The sequence below is a fragment of the Sparus aurata genome, chromosome 8 (genome assembly GCF_900880675.1).
Source record: "Sparus aurata chromosome 8, fSpaAur1.1, whole genome shotgun sequence".
NCBI classification, from domain to species: Eukaryota; Metazoa; Chordata; class Actinopteri; order Spariformes; family Sparidae; genus Sparus; species Sparus aurata.
In genome coordinates this window covers 21,789,812-21,817,179 of record NC_044194.1, presented here as the reverse complement: position 1 = coordinate 21,817,179, position 27,368 = coordinate 21,789,812, and the positions used below count along the sequence as shown (strand labels likewise).

General features: G+C 40.8%; 1 protein-coding gene across 1 annotated transcript in view; it reads right to left on the bottom strand.

Moving 5' to 3' along the window:
- Positions 1 to 27,368, bottom strand: part of lrriq1 (leucine-rich repeats and IQ motif containing 1) — a 37,590-nt gene that overhangs the window by 4,894 nt on the left and 5,328 nt on the right. The window contains exons 8-28 of the mRNA XM_030425724.1: positions 25,868 to 27,343; positions 25,580 to 25,732; positions 25,248 to 25,398; positions 24,668 to 24,861; positions 23,214 to 23,341; positions 22,927 to 23,000; positions 22,313 to 22,406; positions 18,889 to 19,068; positions 14,787 to 15,245; positions 14,068 to 14,251; positions 12,841 to 12,912; positions 12,107 to 12,259; positions 11,878 to 12,003; positions 11,320 to 11,409; positions 10,328 to 10,461; positions 10,109 to 10,180; positions 9,897 to 9,985; positions 9,012 to 9,113; positions 2,871 to 2,985; positions 1,991 to 2,051; positions 1,312 to 1,441 (exon numbers count right to left, since the gene is read on the bottom strand). Of these exons, the coding sequence (XP_030281584.1) occupies positions 1,312 to 1,441; positions 1,991 to 2,051; positions 2,871 to 2,985; positions 9,012 to 9,113; positions 9,897 to 9,985; positions 10,109 to 10,180; positions 10,328 to 10,461; positions 11,320 to 11,409; positions 11,878 to 12,003; positions 12,107 to 12,259; positions 12,841 to 12,912; positions 14,068 to 14,251; positions 14,787 to 15,245; positions 18,889 to 19,068; positions 22,313 to 22,406; positions 22,927 to 23,000; positions 23,214 to 23,341; positions 24,668 to 24,861; positions 25,248 to 25,398; positions 25,580 to 25,732; positions 25,868 to 27,343 (4,237 nt within the window). The remainder of the gene's footprint in view (positions 1 to 1,311; positions 1,442 to 1,990; positions 2,052 to 2,870; positions 2,986 to 9,011; positions 9,114 to 9,896; positions 9,986 to 10,108; positions 10,181 to 10,327; positions 10,462 to 11,319; positions 11,410 to 11,877; positions 12,004 to 12,106; positions 12,260 to 12,840; positions 12,913 to 14,067; positions 14,252 to 14,786; positions 15,246 to 18,888; positions 19,069 to 22,312; positions 22,407 to 22,926; positions 23,001 to 23,213; positions 23,342 to 24,667; positions 24,862 to 25,247; positions 25,399 to 25,579; positions 25,733 to 25,867; positions 27,344 to 27,368) is intronic.

Sequence of the window (27,368 nt, the reverse complement as noted above, 5' to 3'; positions counted from 1 at the left end):
ACTCAATCTGAGCTGAATAAGCAGCAGCCTTTATCCCTGGCTCGACGCATTCAACACCCATGGGTGCATGTGTGCAAACACAGAAACATCTGTACACACATGTGCTAAATGTACAGGTATATACACACACGTGTATACATAGAAATGGTTGGTGTAGTGTTTGCTGGTATTTATAACTACCATTACATTTATGAAGTAAAAATGTAGTATTTTCATGGTAGTGTTGAGTTTCTGTAGAATTTTCTGTCATTGCAAGACATTTTTTGATGTCAGCTGAATAATAAGCGCTGTAAAAAACATATTTGCATAAATTATACTGACTATGTTGTATAATCATACTGTTGAATACACATTACAGTACACTTTACATCTTCAGTCATTATTAAAAACAATATGATAGTATTTTTTTGTATTTATGTGTATAAAATAATATTACATTGTCTGTGTTCTGAGTGAATCAGTAATGCCAACTAGGTAAGTTTTCTAAAAAATTAGCTTTAGCATTAGCATTGGCAATAAACACGGTTCACGCACCTTCTTTAAGTGGAAACAGACAACTTTTCCGCCTAGTGTTCTCAAGTGGTATTATTGGGCTTAGCCTGACTGGATCACCAGTTAGCCGTCATTTTCCCGGGGGATTTCATGCCAGGTGACAGACAAAATTGCTTAGTAAAAGTGAGGTTTAAAGGGAACCAATCCAACCTAATTCTAGTCCTAGTCCTAATTCTCTAGCTATTCAATTGTGCAATCAACTTTTACTTGGTAATAATTTGTTAGAACAATGTCTAATTTCATTTAAAGATTTTAAGTTTAGACATGGACCAAGGAGCCTTTAATGATGATAAGAAAAAGGCTTTACAAAAGCTTGCAGATAACAATAAATGAGAATGAGAGTCTTAAATGTGTGAACACTTCTCAGTCATGCTGCTGTGTTACAATGATGGCAGAAAACTGCAGTCGACACACTTTCAGATGGCAGAACATAGCCTAATTACCAACTAATTCAATTTCTATTCTTGCACAACATATATATACATTCAAGCACTTCCAAGGATGCATAACTATGTATGTCTATTTTCAAAAATCTACAAGGTCTTGAATTTCTTTCCTCAAATTCACAAACTTTTTGAATTATTATTTATTTAATTTATTATTATTACGGCATAAATGTCTCTAAGACTATTTATGTGGATAACCAGTGACAAAAACAACTTACTTTAAGGGGATACAAGAGTCTTGTGTTTCAGAACAATCTATTCTATCTAAATTCAATGAAAAGTGTAACACTACTGTGAAGTTCACAAGACTCACTTGCATGACCCAAAGAGTTTCTGCGAGGATAATTGTTCTCTCTGCACGGCTGGGCAGTTAAACTGCTGTTGGCCCACAATCCACTGCCGTGATGTAGACGTTCTGTGTATCCTGGGTCTGCCTGCACACACCACACACAGAAACACACACATAAATGAGGCCCAACATGACACGTCTCACGCAAGCAGTCCAGCATTTTGAAAAACATTCAACAACCAGCGGCTCTGCTGTCTGAACATATCTAAGAAACAGGAGGAAGAGGGCGGCTCCTCTTGCCAGTGATCGTAACTCAAACTGCTCTATAACGGCACAGGGAGACCTGCAGTTTCTGACTTCAAAGACCTCACGAGCATCAGCATCGTTCTTGGGTCCTGGCAAACTGTTCCATAGTGACACTGGGATTTCTGCAAGTAAAATGCAGAAATTGCAGCCAGTTGATCCAATTGAAAGTGTCACCGTGGAGCTAAACCTCAGACCCACCTCCCCCTGCCTCCTTTAAATCGAAGCTGATGAGACAGGCTCCAGGGGAGGGAACCTAGAGCGCAGACATGATTCTGACTAGTGAATGTAAATACTGCATACCCTCACATACATGCAACTGCCCCCCAAAAAAGATTCAAATCAAGATTCACTGTCATTCTATGAAGTGAATGAACTGCTGGGAGGGGAGTGTACTCACCACAAGTTTCACTCGGCCTCCATTCAGAATATCTGAGCTGATCTCCGGTAAGAAACGCACGCTGAGGAGAAAATAACAGAAAAAGCCCAAACATTTGGGCCGGTTTCTTATCAATTCAGCAGTTTCCTCTCCTCAATTCTGTGCAATTACCTCCGACATATCATAGAATAAACACAGATACCATGTATGATAATCTATAATGTCTATTTGTTAGGGAGGATTTAGCACAGGCCGACATGCTGACTGCCTCTGTTACTCTGTTTTCAAATTCATCTTCCCAAGGGGTAAAGTTTCCCTGTTAACTCAAGTTAAATCTGAGTTTATCACATATACAATTTTGTGACATCACTGTACTGTATTATTTGGCTAATGTACTATTTCTGTTTTGCAAGAAAGTAACTATTAAAAAGTGATTTTAATGAAGTACAAAATATCTTTTTAAATGCAATATATATGCATATTCATAGATTCTAGATTACTGAGGGAGAAGGATGACATTTTAAGAGGTTAAGACATCATACACAAATAATTTTTCAAAGCAGAATATTACTTCTGTCTAAACATGTCTGGATAATAATAGCAGCTCATTAAGGGGTCAGTTTACCCAAATTACAAGCACAAATATTTTTGGTATTTTTCCCCAGGTTTAGAGATTTCTGCCACCTCTTAAACACATTAACAAATAAATCTGTGGTGCTCGTAGCATTGAAATGTTAGGGTTAGGGTTAGGGTTAATCCACATTGGGTGAGAAATCACACAGACAGATTCTCATGGGTAAATTAGAAAATAAATGTTTGGTCATTTGCTGAAGCAACCGCTTTAAGCAATTTGGGCTACATACCACATACACCAACTTCTGGCCCACACTAAGCACCTCACCTCTCTGAGTCCCTGTCAGAGTGAGCAGTCTGGTTGTGCAGCCACTGCCGAGCTTGATCTGACTTCACTCGCCCCATCCTCTCTGCCTGCTGAAGGCCCAGCTCGACATCACCAACTGCAGGAAAACATCACATAAACGTGGCAGGCAATTATTTATTTTCCTTTTTTTCAGTAAAGTAACTTTGTTGATGACAGTGGTAGCAAATAACGAGTGTGCTGCTTTATCAGCGAAAGTTGGGGTGAAGGAGGAATGTTTCTAATTGACAGGAGGCGTAATCAATACTGCAGTGAATGAGCTCTGTTAACAGATGCTCACCAAAGTACAAGTTTAACAAATAAACAGCTCATGGGCCTGATCTGTAGCAACATTTGACATGTTCCACTGTAATTACAGCTGGCCAGGTTTTCCAGCACTGGGAAAGATCAGTGGTCAAAGCTCTCTGTGTTTATGTTTGGGCTTAAGGTGGTGTATTTGTTTGAAGCAGTCAGGAGCATTACTATAATACATTTAACGTTGCTGAAAGATGCAACAGGAGAGGATCTGCTCCTTTTCAACAATAGCTGGGGCCCTTGTGGTTCCTGGTAAAATTAAATCCAAGCAGTGTTCCAGCAGTTTGTTAAGGAAAGAAATCTGAAAGGCCGCTGATTTACGGGTTGCGCCGAAATCCCATAATAAGGTCGTAATTCAAAGTAAACATTTATGTTGCGCTGACAGTAATGCTGCCGTGGATGGGTGTAAACTGATAATGAATTTTGACAGCTCAATGCTGGAACTAATGATGCATTTATTCAAGCCATTTACTTGCTTTTGCTGAGCTGTAAAAAGAAGAAGAGAAGCTTTACAGTTTTCATGGGTTAATTGAGAAGCCCCACTAAAAATGTCAAGTGATAGATGCTTCCCCCCGGGGCAGCAAAGGCCAGGAAACGGCTACTCGCACTTCCCGAAGCTGAAAATACACAGAAGGACAGAAAAGACCCTCAGAGAAATGTTTTTTACACTGCAACTTACTCATATTTTGTGCTTGTTATAGCTCCGTATGATCCAAACAAAGCATCTGTACTGCCTGTTCAGTTTTTATAAAGGTCCCTCTAATCATAGGATCTGATATGGATGGATTAAAAACTTGTAACAAGGACTGACAATAAATCTGGAATCCCCAGAGGTAACCACATTGCTTGGAAAACACATGTTCAGTGTGTACATACAGTGTGAAAAAAAAGTTCACATCTATGTTGCACTCCAGTATCACAGAGACCTTTCCCTTTTCCTCTGTGAACTCCACACTAAAGCCCCCTCCTGACCCCCTCCAACCTCCTCAATCCCCCGCCAGAACTCCTACAGGACATCAGGAGGGGGCCTGTCGGAGTCACGCCTGTTAAGAGAGGCTCTTAAGTGCATTAAGTGATCTCTTCTCTTCTGAGAAGGGGAGAGCTCTGACTCAATATCAGAGAGTTTGGGAGGAGGAGGTGGGTTAAGGGTTTGGCCTGCAGCAAACAGAACAGGAGGAGAGACACGATGCTGGCACTTTGTTACTTGAAGAGGGGAGGGGGCTTTAAAAAACACAAGGTCAGGCAGCGGATCAGGACCAGAGCAGACCCTATTAAGAAATGAAATGGTGCCAGGAATTAGTTAATGGCATGGTGTTTTTGCAACTTACGAATAGGGGTGCAACTAATTATTTTAATAATAGATTATTCTGCCAATTATTTTCACAGTTAATCGTTTAGTCAATAAAATGCCGAGAAATTGTTAAAAATGAAAACTCCTTTCAAATATCCAGAGTGACATCATTAAAGTGCTTCCTTAGTCCAAAGAACAGACCAAAAACTCAAAGACTGTTTACGACCATAAATCACAATGAAAAGGAGCAAATCATTACATTTAAGAAGTAAAAGTTCAATATAAATATGACATTTTTGCTTGAACAATGACTAAAACGATTATGCAAATAGTATTTGCAAAGAAAAAGTGCAGTGGGCATGGTAATTAAGCAGTTAACATGAACTACTAAGTCAGCCTGCAAGACATATATTTACAACAGACACATTTAAAGGTCTCAGAGAACTTGCAACAAACTAGTACGACATGTCCTCTAACTACATCTAAAGGCAAAAGCATTTTCCAGATTCGCAGAGGAGGCAGAAAGCCTGCCATCATGGAAATGGAGAGAACCGTGCACACTTCTGGACTGGATTGGACAATGTCTCATTAAAAGCAGTCAGTGTTGCATTCATTTTTACAAAAACAAAAAAGTGGTTGTGTGCAGAAGGAAAAGAGGGAGCTTGAGAGAGAAGGATACATTCCACTTCTCAGCTCTGCAGGCCTGGCAATCGATTGTAAAACACTAAACACTAATACACTAAAACGGTCTGACGCGATCTTCATTTGATGCATTACCTTTTCACGTTCTTGTCTAAATAAGTTTGGCTAAGCTTTTGGTTTGTTTACACTATGAAAACATAAAAGCCAAACTATGACCAGAAATTATCTGTTCATGGGATCTACTTAAAGACCCTTTGTCGCTACTCAATACAGCTTTGGAAAGGAAATATTAAAATGCTGTGTTAATGGTTGGCATTCAGAGACTTGACAAACTTGTATTTTGGCTTGCTATAAGCTTAAGAAGACTGGCATTAGACCAGCAGAAAGAATGTGAAACTGTAGACTTACTCTGACAAAAGCTGTAACGGTGTCGATTAATGATTAGTGATCGAAATAAAAAGAAATTGCCAGCTATTGAAAACTATTAATTTTTCAATCAAAAGTTTCAAACGTTTGCTGCATTTTGTAGTTAATTAATGAATGAGTCTTTGGGTTTTTGTCTGCTGATCGGACAAAAGAAACAACTCGAAGGCATCAGTTTGATTTATCATCAAGATGACCCACAAATGAATCAGTAATGTAAATATTTGTTCATTGCATCCCTTTCTCTGCAAACTTAAAACCTACCACATAAGGCCTTAAGAAAAGCTGAGCTAAAGCTAACTCTTACCTTGTTCTGTATCGTACCACGAAAACCATTCTGAGAATCTTATTTTCGTGACATTTGCAGAGTGGAAGAAGATCAGAGCATATCTGAAATTTGAGGATCCTGACTCAGAGTTTTCAGTCAGATGTCTGTGAGTGCCAGTGCATCTCAAACATACTGTACACCATGAAAAGAGAGTTCCAGTGCCTGACATAAATAGAAGCTCTGAGAGTACGGGGGAGAAATTGAATGCATATGAATGGTGGTAAATAGTCTGACATTACGTTAGTTTGGATGATGGATGATAAACAAGACGATTGTGTTTCAGTTGGACTTTGTAGATGACTTGAAGTGTGAAATCAAGTTAAGTGCTCGGGAGGTAGAGGTTCCAGGCTGGAATAAAAATATATACCCTTGTGTCCCTCTGACATGAGGACGGATGTTTGGTGGGGCTGGATCTCAGTTTGGATGGAAGAAGGAGGTTGGAAGAGTGTGTGTGCCCAGAGGGGGGGTTGAATGGAAGGCGTTGGTGGAAAGAAAGAGGAGAAACAAGGAGAAATGCTTGGAGGCATACAACATCTTCAACATCTGCAGCACACAGACACTTGACGATCTAAAAAAAAAAATGTATTTCTACATTTTTTGCTTTTAAAAGAAAATGTCTTGTGGCTCTGCTACATTCTCTCCCTCTCTATCTTCCTCTCTGGGTATGTAAGCCGATACCCATTTCAAGTGGGTTACTCATGTCCAGCACATCCACACAAAGAGCCCGGATAAAATAAACACGCCGCGTCGGATATCTTGGAAAGAATCTGTCATGGGTTTGGGGCTAATCACCTCCAGAAGGGGCTTGACTCAAAGCCTGAAACGTTAGCCCCTGTCGGGGAGCACTGGCTGGGCTGGGCTAGGCTGGCTAGGCCCCGGGCACTGGGGATGGATCCGGAGGAGGGGGTGCCTTCCACAGGTCAGGACCAGGGGCGCAATAGGGGAGGCTGGCTTTGGCCCGTTTACAGAGTCTCGGGATCACAGAACCATGAGCCAGTTCCTGACACGCCACCTCTGACGCGGCTGTCGCCACTGTCACATAGTTGCCCTGTAAAAAGGCAGCAGGAGTCGTCTCCTCCAGAACCGAGCTGGTTAGGGTTACTCATTTTACAGGATCCCTCTCAGTCTGATCAGAAAACCAGCTGAGGACACGGGGTATTAAGAAGGGGGGGGGGGGGTGATCCTAACCAGTGACCCTTGTTACTTTATCAGCTGATGTAGCTGCTTCACTCCATCGCTCGAGAACACCAGTCCTGTTTGATGAATTACCAAGACAAGGGTGGAGAGTATAGATAAGGACACTGGAAAGAAACTGAACTGGAAATATTGTTGTAATGCAATAGCTCAATCGGATGAAACCGGCCCTGGACTGCCAACTGGCTGAGAGCTTATCCACAGCCATATTGTGCTCAGACACGATTCCACTGTGAGTAATTATAGTGTTGGAAAGATGTCATACTTAATACACCTGCAGTTAATACTGTTGTCATAGTAAAACTCAATTTTTAGTGGGAAAAAATAAACATCCATCTAATAAATGACAAGTTTGTCAATCTTTACTTAAGTTTGGCAATTACTGGCTGCTGATGAAAATAAATAATCTTAAAATATTGAAATAAGTTATTGCTTTATCTTACACTGCATAACAATGAATCTAATTAAATGGAACCAAGGGGACTCCTTCACAATTATTCTACAAACAAATTACCAAAGTGTTCCACCCAAAAAAGATGAAGTGGAAAGGAAAAATATCCAAAAGCTCCATACTGTATTCCTCCAGAGCTACTTGAGGGGTATTTTATGCTGATGGCAGCATTTGGACTTGGACCAGAAAGAGACCAGTCACTTCACTGCCTGTTGGCAACTTCTGTTGTTGCAGCGTCCCTCTAACTGCTGGATGACCGCGAGCGTCTTGCTCTTTGGATGTGAGGCCTTGACCCCGGTGGTTGGGGGTGGCGGTGCGGTGCAGAGGAGAGATGGAGACAGGCCCTCATGATAAAAGCCAACTTCCCCTGTCCTCCCTACTGCCCTCCCTCCAGCTCTTCCCTTCCTTTTAAGTCTGGCTATGAACGTCGCAATGCCAAATCATCTCTCCACCTCAGGGCAGGGCAGGAGGCCAAAGCAGAAAAAGATGGAGGGGCAATTTGCCTCTTCTCAGACTATCCCAGTACTTTATACAACAGTCTGTACCTGTAAACTCTCAGGATTATATGACCAATTATTTCATTATCAACAATAAAAACTTAAGGGAAATAATGTTATATGTCATAAGATGACAGCTGTTTGGGTGCCAGAAACCACTTATACAGAGAATTTGAGAATCATACAGGTACACAGTTTGGTTTTAGAAAACCAGCTAAGCAGTCCCCTTAAACGGCAACGGCTGTCATATAAAAAATAAGGTCTAAGTGGCTTACTTCATGTTGGGTTTGGGGTATGGCACCGTGAGGCTTTGTAGATCTAGATGTGAAACATATGCCTACTGAATTTCGTATATACATAAGTGAAACGTACCACCATCAAGATACTGCCTTGTAGAAATTTTGTAGGGGGCACTGTCGAGTGTTTTTGCCACACCTTGTGACCCACATGCAATTGTAATTTTTGCCGCTTCTGAGGTGCAAATTTTAGTGAGTTTTCAAGCATCCCAAGCCAAAGTAGTGAAGTTATTATCGCAGCTAAAACATTCGGTTCACTGCAAATAATCTTTAAACTTAATACTGTGAACTTAAGCATATTCCCTGGTCAAGAATTTTGCACCTTCCTGCATAAAACTGATCAGCTCAGGATTTAATTAATGGTCATCTTATACATATTGTTTTTATACATTTTTATATGTTACTGCCAATTTTCTATTTTCCATTTGTACTTCTTGACTTGCAGTGCTCGCTTTTATCTTTTTTTTTTTTTACATTCTAATATTATGTCCAGTGTTATGCACCAATATACAAGGCAGTTTCCTGTTTGTGACACATGCTTAATACATTCTAGATTCAGGTTCTGAAGTGCACAACTCCACTCTGTACAGGTGATCATGTCTGACCAAGACAAACCTTTAAAAGAAAAAAGCTATATTTACAGGTGTTTCTACAGGGTTACCAAACGAATAGCTTGTCTCAAGTCCTACCTTTTATATCATTGCAGCTGTGTCGTGCCTTCCTGTTCCGTGCCTCCACTGGATCCGGCTGGAAACCGCAGTTTCTGAACAAGGCAAGGCGGACAGAGGGTTCTAGGTAGAGTTAGTGAGAGAAAGAGGGTCAAAGAAGGACAAGGCAGGCTGAAAACCAGAAGCAGAAAACCAGAGCCTAACATTCGGAAAATATTAGAACAGCGTTCTGGTTCCACTGAGGTGGATGCCATTAGGAGTTAGTGCAGACAAAGACCTGTGTGTCGGTGGAGCGAGATGACAAGAGGCCTGCTATTGGAATCATGCATTTGCAATTGTGATCAAAGAGCAGCCTCCCTCTACATGACCGTGGCATGATAACTGAGGCAGGACTACTGTTTCTTGGAGCAGAGTAGAGGTGAGGTCACCTTTCACTACGGCCGCACTCAACCACTACAATGAATCGTAATGAAAATCATCACGGAATGACTTGTCAAAAGGTTTCTTGGCAATAGTTATTTCCTTTCCCGGCTCTCAACTAAGACCCAATGAGGGGCGACAGGCCCTGGCTTCTGCTGTCTGTTACGGCTCGTTAATGTACACGAGGTGGAAAGGTTCGCTGCTGTTGAAGCACGGTTGAAGAAACAAAGACAGGAATGAACAGAAGCAAAAATCAGTTTAGAAAACAGATTCAAGTCCTCACTGGTTCATCTATACCGTGAGGGATTCTTAAGAAGGAAATGATGAGAACCTCCGACAAAATCTGCCTATATTAGCATATTTCTGCCATTTGCTCACAATGATGTTTCAGAATTATTCTGGCAAACCTAAAAAAACGTTAGACACATGAAATTAAAACAAAGCTCAAATGTATATTTTTACCCATACATTTCTACACATACTCACCTCGACGTCTCTTCTGCTGGTGCTTCTTTGACTTCATATTCTGGGCTCTCTTGAGCATTAAAAGAGCTGTGTGGTGGTTAGTGAAGCCCCTTCAGACAGCAAAGACGATCATGAGAATAAGACCACATAACAGAACACACACACACAGTGATAGAAACAATCCTAGAAACAATCATCATGAAGACTTGGCGTATGAGGACATAATTATTTACCATTCTTCAAGTATCTTTTCTGATCTTTTTGAGAGACCACTGACCACTGAGGTTGAGGCAGGAGATTTGCCTCTGAAATCATAGATAGAATATTGTCCCCATAATCATGAAATGCAGAAAAAATATTATTCACATTCTGTTATATTATGTCACATATCAATATACTATCACACCTTATCTTTTAGGTGTCTTATCTTCATCTCATCTGGGTTACCCTACCTGTTTGAGCTCAATGGGGAAACTCCCTGCCTTTCAGAGTCCCCTTGTTCTGGAGCCACCCAGGCCTGCTTTGACTTTCTTTCAACCGGTGGTGGAAGTATGTACTGGGAAGGTTCAGGAAAGGGCCACAGAGGCTGAAATACATAAATCAATCAGTGTAACTGATAATTTACACATCTTATCACTTATTTGGGTAGATTATTCATGGTTTGCATTTTAGCCGAAAGTCTATAAAGCAGCCATGTATCTGAGGAAAGTTTACATGTGCCTGAGTAAAAACTGAGTCCACATTTGAGGTGTGTTCTTAAGTGTGAGGAGAGCTGAATGGAAAAACAGTTATATCTCTGTCTAGACAACATACAGTATAGATTCAGAAATGAAATACAATGTATACAATAACGTCCAGTTAATTTAACATGCATGTTTTCTTTCAAGGTATTTGGCTGACTCTTTAACCAAAGCAAATATTCACATTTAAGGAATGCTCATATGTAAGTCAAACTAACAGTTTAATTACTCTCCAGATCCCATTTTCTCTTAGTGGAAGTGCTAAATTGTTCATCCCTGCCTTTGATGTGTACCTCAGTGTCAACACATACAGACCGGCCATGACAGCAGCTGCACCACATCAGCTGGCTTAAACCGGCTACCATGATGTACAGCGCTGAGTCCGCTCCAAAGAAAAGATCCAACAAGAGGTAAATGAAGGGGAAAAAAACAGGACGACAGTCCGCCAGTGTGAAAAATGACATCTGCTGAAGCAGAGCAACCTTCAGCCCTACAGGAAATAATCTTGTTTTTTCAAGAGGATAAATTTAAAGAACAATCAGGGAGGGTGAGACAAATCGTGGAGGGGGCGATAACCAAAATGCGAAAGGGACAGGGCAACAAAATAACTCTTCCATTGACATGACACAGGGACTAGTAATTCCCAAATTTCACGGGCCACTTTCTCTAAAATACCAGCCCAACAGGTTTGACGGTTGCTTTACCTTCAGGGACAGTGGCTGCTCTGACACTGGGTAAGGTCTGAGAGGTGAGTCCTCACAAAGTGGCAATGTCCAGTGTTTCTCCAGCGCTGCCTTTTTAAAAATAAAAATATCTTTTAGATACATAAATGTCTGGACAGCAACAGGTGAGGAACAGCAAAGAAAAGTGCCTTGAGATTCAGAACTAATCAAATAATACCATGAGTATTACATTTCTGTACTTGTACAGGTGGTTGTCTGTTTGTTCTTTACTGTGTGACTTTATATGTTTCTCTGTTTTTGTGTATGTGTCCAGATTTACATGTAAAAAAACAGTTTTGAATATATAAATTTTAGTTGTCATTTTCAATGCAAATATGCACATATGCATGTTATTGTATGTAACTTTGCAGATGTGCATGTGTGTAGGAATGGGTGTGTATGTAGAGAACGTTGGGAAAGTTAATGTTTGCGTTTACGCGTTTTTTGATCGTCATCTGTGCAGGTTTGTGTGCCGGGGGGGCGTGGGGTGGCGAATTACTCAACCATGAAAGTGAAGAACACATGAACTTGTGTGCATACCTCATCAAAGACAAATTCATCCATGTCTACCTCCTCAAAGGTGTCGTCCTCTCCGCTGTCGGAGCATGTGACAGCAGCCAAAGCAGATGCGAACCTCCTCCTCAGAGTGAAGCCCCTCCAGAACGCCTGGAGGTACCCAAAGAAGAAATGGTACAGTAGAAAACCTTTCATGAATCAGGCAAACGTAAATATTGTGTGCTATCCCATTAGGGAAATAAAACATGTTAACCTCTCTTTTAATTGCTGAGTGTTCTGCTGTCTGAACTCTGCGTGACTCCGGGCTGTTCCGAGACAAATGGAGCTCCAGTGTGCCTCTAAATCCTCCAATTCCCAACGGGCTGGGGGGGGCACACCTCACTTCAAGTTGAGCCGAGCAGGAATCCTAGAACTCTTACTACCGCACTTCTTTGGAATCTGATTAATCACTTTGTACCCCCCCAACAGGCACATACACTATTCCACTAGACCACCACCCCCACCTCCTACCTCAGAGAGCCCTGAAGGACTCATCAAACACATTTTGTGTTGAAAAGGGATTTGGGAGGAGTGTTGAGTAGCATGTTTTTTAGAACAGCAGCTTATACCTATGTACAGAGGATTAGCCAAATAAGCCTCCACAGCACGTATGAGGCCTGATGATGGATGTTCAAGGGGGAAATGGTCATTTCTACTTAGTGAAAGTGATTCCAGCCCTCAGTTACAATACTTAAAAAATCTAAGATGTTCAGTATCAGTATCAGTAAGGTCCTTGACTACACATCAGCAGGTTAACAAGAAGTCTCTCTTTCATGCCAAACTAGGCTACTAGTGCAAATTAGTGCAGAAACAATTGTTGAAAAGCCAAGTGACAGAAAATTAATTGTCAACAAATCTAATAATTGATCAATCATTTTAGTAATTTGTGAAGCAAAAATGCCACATATGTGCTGAGTATCAGGAATCCTGAAGAATATGATGTCACACACATCTGAGCTTCTCTGTTCTTTGTTCTGGTGGCCCTCTCTGTCCTCCTCCATTTGTTTTCAACATGGCAGCCTGGTAAGAAATAGGTCACTAAAGTACATTTTTGAAAAGAGTTTTGAGGCAAGAAATATGCAGTAACCGAATCATATTTGATTGGTCTAGTTTTACAGTCTGATCCAAGTTTTGTGAACACTGTGTGTTTGGATGCTGCTTTTTGTTTTTTCCAATTTCATTGGTGACGTGGTGATTTCAACACATCATTCTGTAAAACTAACAGAATCATATCGATTAGTCTAGTTGTACAGTCTCATCCAAGTTTCGTGAACGCTGTGTGTTGGGATGCTGCCTTTTGATTTTTTCAAATTCTATTGGGGAACAATGCGCACATTAGTTTTAGTCTGAGATGCTGATGGTCTAGTGTGATATCTAGTGACAGTTAATGTCCTATCTTTAACTTTTAAACTGTGAGAACCTGTAATGGGTATGGTATTTTCTGACATTTTAAAGATTAAATGATTAGTCAATAAACCAGATATAATACTGACTGATATTTGACGTTGACAATAGAACAGCATCTAATATGACTTAGATGCTGTTCTACTGTATCCACGGAAAAAGTGATCTCAGTGCTTCCCACAGAATGGCCATGTACTTGGGGGAGAGGGGCATTGGTATTTGACAACCAGAAATGAGATCAGTCTTTTTCTGAATCCCTTGACAACATAATGTTGCAGAGGTTGCAACACGTGCACCATGTGCTCAGGACTCACAAACTACATTTGGAGAAACTTAAATGTGTATCTCTGATTACAATCAAACTAACCAATCATTCACAAATACTGAAAGTAGTAGGCAGTCTCTAGCTTATAAGGCTTTGTGGGTGGACTTTGTGGAGCACATAATTTACATACTCTGACTGGATAGTTGTTTCTGATGTCACCACCGTAGAACATTCAAGGAAGTTATTAATTTCCAACTCAATAGACAACATAGCGCTATCATTTCAAAAGAGCATAAGAGGGAAACTAGTTTGGTGGAGGATGTTGCAAAAATTACATAAAATTCTATCTAAGCTGCAGAGGTATGCTTTTTATGTACAGTTATAAAGGCAACACACAGTTTGAAATTGCTGCCCCTTATTATAGCCCCAAGTTAGGATATTTAACCTCCTGTACAGTAAGTCAAACAAAAAGTTCAGAATGTCTGACAAAATTCCAACAGTTTTACCTGGATGACAGTTGCTGCATGATCTTGGCCAACAACGCTCCCGTTAATATAGGAGGGTCCTGGCCCTGGCTTCACTCCGTCTCCTCCTCTTCCTCCCCTCTTCTCAGCTGTGGAGGGGCTGCTGATGTTCCCACATTTCTGTCTGTATTTTCTCCACAGCTGCTGAATCACGACTGCTGCTGCGCTGCTCCAGAAAGGACAGACACACAGACAAATCACACGCACACACACATACACACACACACACACAAAGTGAGAGCTGTGCATGATGTCATAGCACCTTCATCTTTCAAAACATGAATTTATTTCTGAGCAGACATCTGGAGACCAGGACTCTGGAGAGTTTAAGCCTGTCCAGAGCCACCCTTCACATGAACGATATATTGTCCTCCCAAAGATAGTGCAGTGTTAATGATGAAGCTGCGTGTTAAAATGAATAAGATGTTCAACATCTTCTGCTGTAAATCACATAAAGGAGGTTCCAATGATGACAAATGCTCTGCAACAGAAACTAATAAAATGCTGAACTGCTATAAAAAGAATTATATAAAAAAAGAGTGTTTGCTTTTGGCCAGCAGTGTTCACATGTGTAATATGAAAAGATTTGGAGGCTTCCATTACAAACATTACATCAGCTGATCTTACTGATCTGTTGTCGACAGTGTAGTGTTGGATGAAATGGATGCACATTAGTGAACTCAGAATATTTGGTGACTTACATTTGGCGGTCCAGGTCTTGACGGCTTAACACGGGTGCCATTTTAAGATTGGTGGAATTTGCTTTTCTCTTCATCACCAAAGAGTTTACACTGCCAGAGTTCACTTTACTCACTGCTGGCCCTGTCTGTGGACGTGTTGCGTCAGTGTCAAATGTGTCATGCCGACTCTCTGCAGCTGACTTCTCATCCAAAGTCGAATATCCGATATTATCGCTGATTGGTATAACAGGTGGAACTTTTTCAGTGGACTCAATTTCTGGGCATTCAGAATGCTTTTCAGCAGTGGCACTGCCCATGTCAACTGTTTTCTCAGGTATTGTTTGGCTTGCTGCCCTGTGTTTGTCAGCAACATTGGTGTCACCATATTCATGGGCAAATCTCTGGTCCGCAGCCAGCTGCAGAGCCTCAGTGAAGTGTTGGCAGGAGATATTTACAGCATCCAGGGGAGATGAAGCTTTACTGTGAATACAAAAGAATACGCTGTTTTAGGTATGAACGTTCAGTATTCTTTTAGAATGTCTGCAAGTACTGTAGGTGAGCCTGTGAAAAACTTCCACTCACACAAAGACTTCAGAAAATAACAGTTAGCGCTCCAGTCCTCATGGATAAAAAACAGACCAACTTATTGGGCCTTTGCAGTGATTCATGGGACTGGATGCACTCTCCTCTGACCTAAATGTGTCTAACAGTGTACTACACTTGATGGTTCTGCCAATGCTGCAAAAACACACAGCAGATACATATCAGGAGTGGCAGACTTCCAGTGTAAAGGCTACTGATTATTAATTGATTTTTGTTATATTGTGATTGATTCGACACTGGTAATGGCCAATAATATTAATAAATCATCTCAGAGCTGTGGCTCATTGGAACTGGAAAACAGGGTAGTTACAACCTGTGTGAGATCATTCCTGCAGGCCTGCAGTTCAGATTTAAACACTACCTAAAAAACATTTGTTTCGGAAAAAGGCAATCAAAGCTATACACGTTTATCATAACCAGACCCAGTTCTAACAAAATGCAAAAAGGTGCTACATGTTATGAGAAGCAATTTAAAGCTAGCCACTTTTTGTAAGCTAGCCAATTTGCCAGCCAGATACATGAAATAGAAATTATATCCCTTCTGCTGGAAGTCAGAAAAATCTAAATAAATGGAATACCAGATTTAGCTGACATTTAGTTCTTATCATCTGAGGTTAGGTGAATGACTGTGAGCTTGTGTGTGTGTCATACTGTGTGCCCTAATACCATATAATGTCTCTTTCATTAAGGGGATAAACTGACTACAAAGCCACCTCAATGGAAACTTAATGAATCTATTAGCAATGCTCAGCTCTGCTCCCCTCCCTGTCTTTAACCCTAAGGGGGCAGAGACATTTTAGTGCCCAGCCAGTCTGGAGGGCCAGTAGCCTTAGGTAGTACAGCTTCTTCTCTACAAAGACCTAGCTCTTCCTTCTCAGTGGGACAAGGGAGAGAAGAGTCGGGAGGTCCTAAAGGATTGTGACCCCACTGACCCCAGCCCCCCGTACCTGCTGGTTCACTGCAGGGTCACCATCAACATGTTTACCACTGATATAAGAGAGCAGGAATGAACACATTTTGTTACCCTGCAGAAATAATATCGACAAGACTCATATTGAGTATTGTTAGCCTGTTTCTATCTGTAACATTGTTACCAACATCCCCATTGGTCACTTGTCTTTTGAATTATTTTTCACTATAAGGACGTCATAACAGCAATAACTGGTGGAGAGCAGTAAGCAACTGAAGACCAACTAGGGTCAAGACATGGCCTGTACCAAAGTATGTTGAATATAGTGTGTTTTTTACTGCAGACTGGATATGCATCTATGGCAGGGGATATACAGATGCAGTTAATCTTAACCTCAGGAGAGATGGCAGCTCACAGGATAAAACAGAAGTCAAGTACTACGCAATAGAAAACTAAAAGCAAATATTCAGTCGACGTAGTGTATGGTATGACACACGGGGAATTTTGTACTAAAAAGACTACAATTGTTTTGTTTATTCTGTATCCAAAAGATCGATTGTATAATTTTGGAGAAAAAACTACCAGATAAAGCGTTACGTATTGAATTAAGCAAATGTTGATAACTTTTCCTTTGGATGGCTTTATGTCTGAGAAGTTGTTCTTTGTAATTTTCCACCCTTTTCCAATATCCCTTGGAAGTAAATATAATATAACAATAATAATAATAATAATAATAATATTTATCTGTAAACAAGGCCTTTATATCTACCACACCGCTAGATGCCACTAAATCCTACACAATTGACCATTGTCAATATGCAATGACAATATGCAATATGTCATAGCATTAATCAGTCTTTGTATTATTAAAAAAAGCTTTTAGTTGCTCAGTCAAAGTCATAAAAATTCATATGTAAGGATTAAACAGAGGCATGTTGTAAGGAACAGAGGATTCAGCCTCAAACCTACACCCTGTAGCGAAAAGTTGTGAAACCATACCCCTGATAAACCCCATGGTTTCCCACCTTACAGCCACCAGCGGACTGACGTGTGGCACTCTTCTCACCTCCTCTAAACCCCAGTCAGACACAAGGTCAGGCCAGGGGTTAAATGGCTGTGTTGGTCCTTGCAAAGGACCCAGAATGGCTCATTGTCCAGAGGCCAGAGGGGTAGAGGGCACACAGTGAGGGGTGAAGCAAAGGGAGCGCCACGCTACCCCTCAAGCCATAGGAGTCCTCGGTCTGACCCATACTGGCAGCCGCAGCCACGTTTCATCTTTTGTGCTATGTAATTTGGAAGGGTCATGAAGATAAGCAGAAAGTTGACCACTGTTTTAAGTGTTGGTGGTCCATCTTGCATAGGAGCGTCAATGTGTGCAGAGGCTAGTGACATAGAAGGACTTAGGAAAATAGATGGACGTTGTCTTTAGGCTCACTACGCCCTATGTATCAGACATAACAAGAGGATAGCTAACATTCCTGACTGCTTCGTATCTGTCGGTCTGACAGGCTGATCAGCATGAGATAAAATGTGTAATATGACCTCTTGTAAACAGGTTGGAAGTTATTTATATTGTCGTGTCCTGTTCAATTTCACTCAGTTTTTCTTTTTTAGCGTGTTTTAATGCCTTCAGGGTTTCACCCCTCGCCTGTATGTTTCCTTACTTTTCTTTCTTTTCCCCATACAAGAAATAAATTATTGAGAAAAAAGCTAAATGAATGAGAGGACAAATATGACAAATGTAGATGCTTTCATACAAGACACAGGGTTAGTGAATGGCTTGATAAGAATGAAAATGTGAATCAATTGAACAGCTTTTGGAAAATGGAGATAGTAACAAAGACTAGGAGTTTTGTGTTGGTGTGTGCTTTGTAGCAGTTGCATTATGTAGTAAAGTAAGATTTCTTTTTTGCCCTTGTTCTTCCTAGTTGAGGGAAATTGTGAGCAAATTTGTAACCTAGTTGATCAACCAAAAATCACAATTCAACTAGGCTACCTATATAAGGGCCGTGTTTATTTGTGCGATTGTTGCTTGCCTTTCAATAGCCAGGTGCCTGCAGGATTTTCTTGTTTTCTGTCTTATTTGAATCCCTTGTTATCCTCACCGCTCCATACACCTTCAGATTTTCCCCATTTCATTTCATTGGGGACTTAAGAGGCAGTCAAAGGAGTATATTTCAGTTTCATTGTTCTCTTAAGAGGCATTTTTTTATCATTATCCAAGATGGCATTCCCCATAGGTAGATAGATATTCTTTTCATATTTTTATGTGGTTTGGGGCTGGTGTGGGGGTAGTTTCCTGCCAATACCACCACGCCTTTGATGCGTCACCCATACAGTACTGGTTGACCATTTTTGTTGATGAAAACTGAAGAGAAATTGCAATTTCTGGAATTTCCATGCTGAAATGAATATTTTTAGCAAATTAAAAAAGAAAAAAGAAAATGATTCTAAATGAAAATGTTAAAAAATTCTATGACAGTCACAAAAAGAAAGAAAAAAACACCAAACCGCTTTCTTTGATTGCTGTTGAGACCTACACGCACCCACACTAGACACACAGCACACTGGTGCTACATCTACATATGCAGTTAGTCATTTGTCTCTTACCTGAGCTCCCTGCTGTGCTGCTGCTGTAAATCATGAGTCTGCTGAAGCTGAGCCTGGCAGAATGCTAGGAAGCTGCCTGAGGCCAAGGTGACTTGTTGAGCAGCAGGTGGCGATAGAGACGAGTCTGTCCACTGGTCATCAATGACCCTCAGGCCAGGCACTGCTTTCTGTAGAGTGGATCTGAATAGGAGAGCAAACTGGATAAAATATCAGTGGTCATTGCAGCTTTTTTTAGTTTCTATAATATCAATACAAAGTAATTTAGTACAAGTATCCTTCTTTAATTAAAAGTACATAACAGTATATTCAAAGATGATGAAGGCCTTTAAGAGCAACATGAACAGAACTCAAAAAAGAAAACTGAAATTTCAGATGCAGCAGAGCAAATGTTTAAAATGGCACTCGTTAGAGAGAGAGGTTCAGTCAGATCTAATATATAAGATGTGACGATTCTCTGATCCTGAAGGGTTAGAGCTTGAGAGGGTGTTTTGAGTCTGACTGAGGCTACTCATTCTATGTGCTGCTCTGTATGCACTGAACATTTTGTCCTCTGGACTAACTGGACTAATCTATTTACAGTGATTTAGTGAATTTGCTGTACTTTATCCACTGGTCTAAACAGTGCCCACTATGAGCTGGAGTCACAATCTGAATACAATTTGAGACAGTTTGGAACTGTTAACTTTGTAGTGTTTTTGGAGAGTGTAGTCACACACGCCTTCACAGTGGAGGGGAGCCCTGAATGGCTGTGAGTCTGGGGGAGAGGTAACTGCTGCCTGAGGCTAAGGATGTACAAGCAGAGGAATCCCAGCTATCTGCCAGAGAAACAGCCTCAGAGCGTCCACCATCGGACGCCAAATGTGGTCTGTGTTCAGTGGGAAAATGTGGAGCTGGAAACTCTACAAGACACTGGGGAACAGCAACAATAAAATCTGTGAAAAAATAGAAGCCTTCAGGCTACAAAGTCAACTTTTTTAAAAAACATTTTGAACAACTGGGTTTTTCAAAATTAAGTCCCAGAGCACCATATGCTCTTAAATCTTGTCTTCCACATCACCAGAGGAGGATAAAACATGTGTAGAGGGCGAACCTTTCATTTCACCAGCTCAGGATGTGTGTTTTTGTGAATATTGGAGTAGTTCTTATATCATACACATGTGCACCTCAAGATGTTTTACCTATCAATGGCTAGAATTGAATTTTGTGGGTAGATCTTGCTCTATTTTTCTGTAATAATCAACTGTTCCCTACAGTCTCAACTGATAAGATGAAGTAGAGAGCAAAGTATTAAATCCAGTGAGAAAATAAACACACTGATGGTGGAGTAATTGTAGCGCTTACGCTGATTACGTCTGGATTGTAAAGCCTTTTCTTCTGATTCTTTTGGGGAATTTAAACCTGTAGAAATGCTTTGTACTGTATTCTGATAGCATGCAAAGTTTTCCAGACCCTACAGCGTCCTGTCCTTTGCAGACAAAATTGACTGCAAAGGACAGGATCTGTGCATTGTCAGAGGGATGCGGTTTTGATGTGGCCCACTTGGTCTCTCCAACACAGATCGGGATTAGATTCCAACCCTTCGGGCATGTTGTTGGGTTGGCTGTCTTCAAATGAAGCTCCAAACCTAAATACGACCTTTTAATCGTTACATGAGCTCATTGAGGTGGGGAAAGTAATTCAATTCAGGAACCGACGCCACTTAGACACACTTGGGAGAAGGCAGATTATGTACAAAACAATTAGATGCCATCAGTTGTGCATGTTTACGATGGATGATTCCAGTTAAAGAACTGGGAACGCTGAGTTTTTCAGGGTCTCTGAACTTAACCAGATAAATAACGTATAATTCTTTCGAAGAAGGTGGGAGCATCACAATTTAGATGCTATGAATCTCTCTCCTCCCTATAGCTATATCTACTTTGACTATGCTTGGACTTGAACCTGAACCTTTCCTAAATTGATATAAATTTCAACCTCCTCTCTGAGGGAAACACTGTGCTTTGCATACATTCCTTCATCTTCCTTCCCCAGCCCGTATGAGCACAAGTCCGTATTTCATTTAGTGAAGACTTCCTCCAAAACACATGCTCTTAAAGTGGCCCTGATTAATCAGACCCAGTGTTTTCTTCTTCATCGTCTCCTGGATCACGGGCTGCCTACAGGGAGCGTAATTCTAAGAGCTTTCCTTTTGGTGCTTTAATTTAGCCCGTGTTATCACTGGGTCGGGATGAAAGGGCCATGGCATGAGTGTGGAAATACAGAGGGTTAATTCCACTGTTGGCATTGGAGGTTAGGTAAAGTTCAATGAAAAATTGAGGTAATGTTTCAGTTGAGGCTTAAGAAGGGTTAAATGTCCAGTGTTTTTTTCAGGTTTTTGGACAGAGAATGACCCACTACACAAGATATTCTACAAATTAAAAATCAGAAATGTTCAAACTGTAAGCATTATTGACCCAAATGGCTGGTAGTACATAAGGCGGGAATATTACAAGTGCAACTGATATTCAACACCTTACGCTTGTGATTTTGATGGATTAAGGGTGAAAAAATGATTGATGAAACTGATGAAACTTCCGGAATACAACAGCGTAAATGCAGTTAACAAAACAACCTATAAAAGTATTTTCTAACCGAAACACAGGTCATGGAAAAGGAAAACAGGGTTTTGGGCCGGGCAAACAAAATATAGATTTCATTTTTTGGACAATTTGCTACATGGGTGTGAGTAGCTCTTAGGAGCTGAACAACTTCGCAAACTTCTATCAGCTGACATCATTGCTCATTACAGGCCAATAGAAGCATGAAGAAAATAAGTGGTCATTGCATATTTTTCATATAAACTCAGAGTAACTGTCTTCACATTGGTAAAATAGTTAGGCAAGATAAGTGAATGAGCAAATTGACACTGAAAGGATAATTGATTTTTCTGTTGTGTCAATATTTTGGGAATTAGGAGCACTTAGTGCGACGCACGTACACGCAGGTGTCGGTGGCACATCGCAGTAATCTAATAGCGGACACGGATCACAGTGCTAATCCTGGGAAGTGGACAGGAAGGCCTGTGCTCTGCTGGAATGTTTAGACTACTTGAGCCAACAGAGAAATACTGGCTTTTCACTGGTATGCTCCTTTGAACATCCATCACTGCAAGTGATGTTACAGAGCAAAGGAAGCTGAAACTGGGACTTTGTCCAAAGAATTTTTTGAAAGAACTGCGGAAATTTCTAGTTACAACATCTTAATTTGAAACTCTTTAACAGGTATTGTTAGGTAGGAGCTAAAAGTGGAATGCCATCCCAACAATTTTAAAGCGCAATTCGTCATGCGAGGAGACTCATATGGATTACAAAACATTAGGTTTGGATCCTACAAAACAATAGCCCATATATTTTGCTCTACCTCCTCCATCCAGCTCTCGCCTTACCTCCAGCCACTCTCCTGCTGAAGAGGATTCCCTGTGAGGTGGACCTTTTGTAGGAGGTGACATCCCTCAAGACTCTCACACACAGTCTGGAGCTCTGAGGGAAATGTGGGAAAGCAACTTTGTCTACTCAGTGTTTTTTTTTTTTCAGTATCACTTTTACCAGTGTGCAGTTCCAGAGACTTGTGAACATACTGTAAGCATCTTATTTTCACAGAACCCTTTAACATACATGCAACGACAATATTGCCATTATGAAAGCAGCCGCAATGTCATATAATGGATGGGAGTTTTTATGCCTCAAAGTTTGGTGCATGTACATTTTTAACTATTCCAACTTCTTTTGTTGAGTGAATCTAATTATGCAAGTGTCACATAGTAGCAGTAATAGCATGATAATCTTTGACATTAGAATTCTTTCAAAATAAAAGTTACAAAATGCTTCACACAAGAGGGCAACTTAAAATCAACAAAACATAAAATAAATAGTTCAGTCAGAAAACAGAAGATAAAACTACACAGGCTTTGAATTTGTCCACATTACATGCACAGTTGGTCAGCATTTACGATGAGGATATTGGATTGGTACAGTCTGTTAAATGAAGACAATCTGTTACCTGACATGCAGTTGAATCGAAGATCCAGATTTTCAAGGGACACAAAATCAGATACAGAGGGCAGCTGGGTAATTCTAGGAAACACAGAAACAAATGTTGACCTTTCAAGAGCTTTACACTCCACAGTCATGTCGCTGTTTAGTACAGACGCAGTCTGAATTAAGTGACTGGGGTTTACATTTTTCATATCAAATTACTAAAAAAGAGCACAAGCAAAAATTGCAGAATGCATTATTTTCTCCTTTGTGTTTCTGTAACATAACAGACCATGAACTAGATGAATGTACCTGTTTTGGGCCACAGAGAGATGTTGCAGGAGGGGAAGCCAGCATGCAGTGAGGCTCTGCAGGGAGGAGATGCTGTTGTCGTCAAGTTGCAGCTCTCTGAGGAGGACCTGGTTGTTCAGACTGGGGGGCTGATGGTGGAACAGGGTGAAGTTGACAGTTAACACTGGTCAAACTGTGGGGTTAGACTAACTTTACACTGCTGCTGCTGCTGCTGCTGCTGCTGCTGGCCAAGAGACTACTAAATGACCTCGTCCATCACTGTCAGTAGTTTTTGTCCTACTGTGTTTATAGTCATCATTGAGTGCCAGAAGTTAAGCTCTGCTGCGATCAAGGGGTGCCTCAGGAAAAACTAAGGCTGCATATATCAATATGATTTTTCTTTGTATTTATGTGCCTTAATTTTGCATGTATTCTCTTTCTTGAATTGCCTTGTTAAGCAATAACGAGTGAATTACGCCATAAAAGAAGAAAGAATACGCTTCAGTATTTGGACATTCTCTCCAAATGATGTTCATAGAACATTCAAACAGAAGATCTTGATTAATTGAGCTAATAACATTAATTAGTGCCTTTGATTTAAGTCTGCCAGACAGAGCCCTGGTTATGTGCATATTTACTGTTTTGCATGTCTTTTCTTAGTTCAGACGCAGCCTGTGCAACTCAGAAATTCAAGAATGCACATCATGCTTCAGGCTGATGGGTCTCGGACTTGCAGGTCAAATTTCATTTCTTTACAACTTGTTATATCAAGTCCTTTTTTTAATCGAAAAAGGCAATTTTGTTTGACTGATGGAAAATGTGATGCTCCTTCATTTAATCCATCCATTTAAAACAGTAACTCGTGTTTGGTTGCAGAGATTTGGTCACATCAATTTTTGTGAAAAATGTTTTCACTTCAGGGTTTGTTTTAGTCAATTTTCCACAAGAAATGTAAACTTTGGACATGTTCTATAAGTGACCATGTCGTTAATTTAAAGAGTCAGTGGGATATCTGTTGCAAACACAACTGCCAAACAGCAGCCTGTGGTTTTGTCAAGATAATCTATTCAAGCATGATCTGCTCAAAGCAATAATGGGAGCCTCCAACTCTCTCTTCCTCTGTTAATTTAAACAGCTCAGCTCGGAAGTATCTGTAACACTTTCAAGCTTTTATTTAGAAGCTTTGAAAAACAGTTATGAGGTTATCATAAAAATTACCTTTTTAAACAGAATCCTGTTCAGAAAGCAAATTTAGGGTTTTTACTTTAAGAAAAAATAAACAAATATGTTTTCATATTTTGTTTCAGCAAAGAAAAAAGAAAAGGAAGAAAAGCACTATTATTTACATCCCTACAAGATGAAAAAGTAATGATTTTGGGTGAATTCAATACAACCTGTGGAGGTACAACCACCTCGCCCTCCCCAAACATCCAAATCAGTTTCCATACAGTTTTTTGTTTTGTTTTTTGTTTTACCTCAGTAAGGCTGTTGGCTCTCAGGTCCAGTGTGTTGAGTAGAGCACTGTTCTCCAGCCCCTCCACACTTGCCAGGTGATTGTGTGAGCAGTTCAGGTGGAGCAGAGTGTAAACATCCCTCAGCCCTTTGGTGCTAATGAGCTGGTTGTGATCCAATGACAACCTCTGCAGTCTCCTCACAGACTCCAGACCAGCTAGGGATGAGGCAGAAAAGAGAAGCCACTTGTTAAGGTAGGAAAACAGCACAAGTCAATCTGCATATAGGCACTAAATAAGACGTAAGCGTGTTTAAAAAACTCACGTTGAAATGACCCGTCCATTTTTATGAGTTCATGAGTCACATAACTATGTTAAGAGTAGCTGAATGTACCATTCAATGTGTTTAACCTCTTGCCCGGCCGATATCTTTTTATGACTTTGGCCTCAGGGCCCACATCTACTTCAGTAAATAAATCACTTTTCAATGCACTTTGCAGTAGCGTGAAAGAAGACCGGGACTGCAAAGAAGAGAGATGCTGCCCCCTTGTGGGGTGTTACAGATTTGGCAAGGTTCACATTACGTTTACTTTCAGATTCCTACCAATGCGGGTGATGGAGTTGTGCGAGAGGTGCAGAACGTCCAAGTTTTCAGCACCAGCTAAACCGTGGATGGACGTCAGCTTGTTGTGTTCGAGCTTAAGAACTCGTAAACAGATCATGTTTTCACAGTTGATAAAAGAGATGTAATTTTCCTGTGATCAGACAAAACAAAACACGCACAATTGAGGTGATATTTAACCAACAATGCAAGAGATCTGCACTATTTATTGGCACAAAATGGAAAAAGGTAAAGATCTTGGATAAAATGAATTCACTTGAAAAAGAGACATATTGGGGCAATGAATTATAATCATGCATTGACTGAGTATCCACCTGTACATCGATGTAGCAGAGTTGTGGTAGGTGGTTGATGCCTTCCAGAGATTTGAGGCTGCAGCGTCTGAGGCTGAGGGACCGAAGTTGAGTGCACTGGGCGAGAGTGGATAAGCTACAGCCAGGTAAGTCCTCCAGGGACACTGTGGTCACCTGAAGGAGAGGCAATGATGCTTCAGTGCACAGGAGTTTTCCTGAATTCTATTAAGTTGGCATGCGAGACATCCCTGTGCATATGTCATCATTAAATTAAACATTATATTTTTGATTTTTGATTCGAGCATTTACCTCTTGCAGAGATTTCCAGCCTGTAGACTGAAGCAGAGACTCTGGGCACAGAGGCGGCAGACTGCTGGCCTCAGCTGCCCTCCTCAGTACCCTCCGACTACGGACAGATCCTTTCTGCTTCCTCCTGTTCTGGAGGGAGAGTTTAGACCAGGGGATGCAGTCCTTCATCCATGACAGCCTCCTCTGCTCTGTGTGCTCGGGGAGGCACACAGGTAAAGGAACAGACCCAGTGGAAGGCCTTGCAGAGGTCTGACTGATCTTCTTGTCTAGGTCTTGTTGTGGTATAGCTTCAGTGCCGTCAGGGCAAATTATAGACTCGAGGCTTGAGGAGGACCAGGAGGTGCTGTCTTCTCGTGGTGAGGAGTTTTCTCTTTTATATGTATGTTTTTTCTCCTTGTGACCTTTCGTGCTGTGTTCTTCTCTTTTCTTATTCAGCTCATGTGCTTTTACCACTTTTACCTCCTTTCCGCAAACCTGCATCATTCTATTTTTGCTTTTCTCCTTTTCTTTGATTATCATTTCTTCTCCCATTGTTTTGTTAACCTCTTCCTTGTTTTCTTCTACATTTTTTCCATCCTGCTCCTTTTGTGACTCTGTATTCCCCTCATTCCTTTTTCTTTTCTCCTCCTTATCTTTTGTTTTGCTCTCATGTGCCATCTTCCTATTGTCCAAATCATTGTCTTCCTTGAGCCTCATGTCTTCCTCTGATTTTCTGTAACTGTCTTCATTCCTCTGTCTCCTCATCTTTTCTGTCTGCCTCCTTCCCCGTTCTTCCTCCTCTGTTTTCCTTTCATCTGTATTCTTCTCATCCTCTACAATGGGTCTTCGTTCTTCTTTAATTTTTCTATTTTCCCCTTCCTGGTTTCTAACCACTTCCTTTGAATCCTTCCCCTCCTCCATGTTTTTTCTGCCTTTCTCTTCCTCTAACCTTTTTCTATACATTTCTTCTGTCTTTTTCCTCTTGAGTTTTATTTCTTCATCTATATTTCCATTTTTATCCCCAATCGTCATCTCTTCATCCATCTTTTCCTGAGCCATCTTTTTTCTATCATCAGCTTCCTTTTTCTTTTCTGTCTCCCCGACCTGTTCCTTCCTCTCCTCAATCTCCTCAGTTACTCTCCCCTCTTTGTCTTTTCTCTCTTTCCTCTTTCTGCACTCATCCTCCTTCTTCAGTCTTATTTCTATCATCCTTTTTCTCTCTGTCTCCATCTTTTCCATCTCCTTTGTTGCCTCCTCTATCTTATCCTCTTTACCTCTCACTACCTCTTCTGCCCTTTCCTTCTTTTGTTCCCCCTGCATCATTCTGACCCCATTCTCAAGCTTCCTCCTTTCCAAATCAATCATGATTCGCTCCTTCTCTCTCCATTTTTCCTCCCTCTCCATTCTCCTTCTTTCCTCTTCCTCTTTTTTAAGTTTCATCTCTTCTATTATTATCTCTTCCTCCTTTCTTTTCCTCTCTGCCTCCATCTTAACTTTCTCCTCTTCTCTTTTCCTCTTGTCC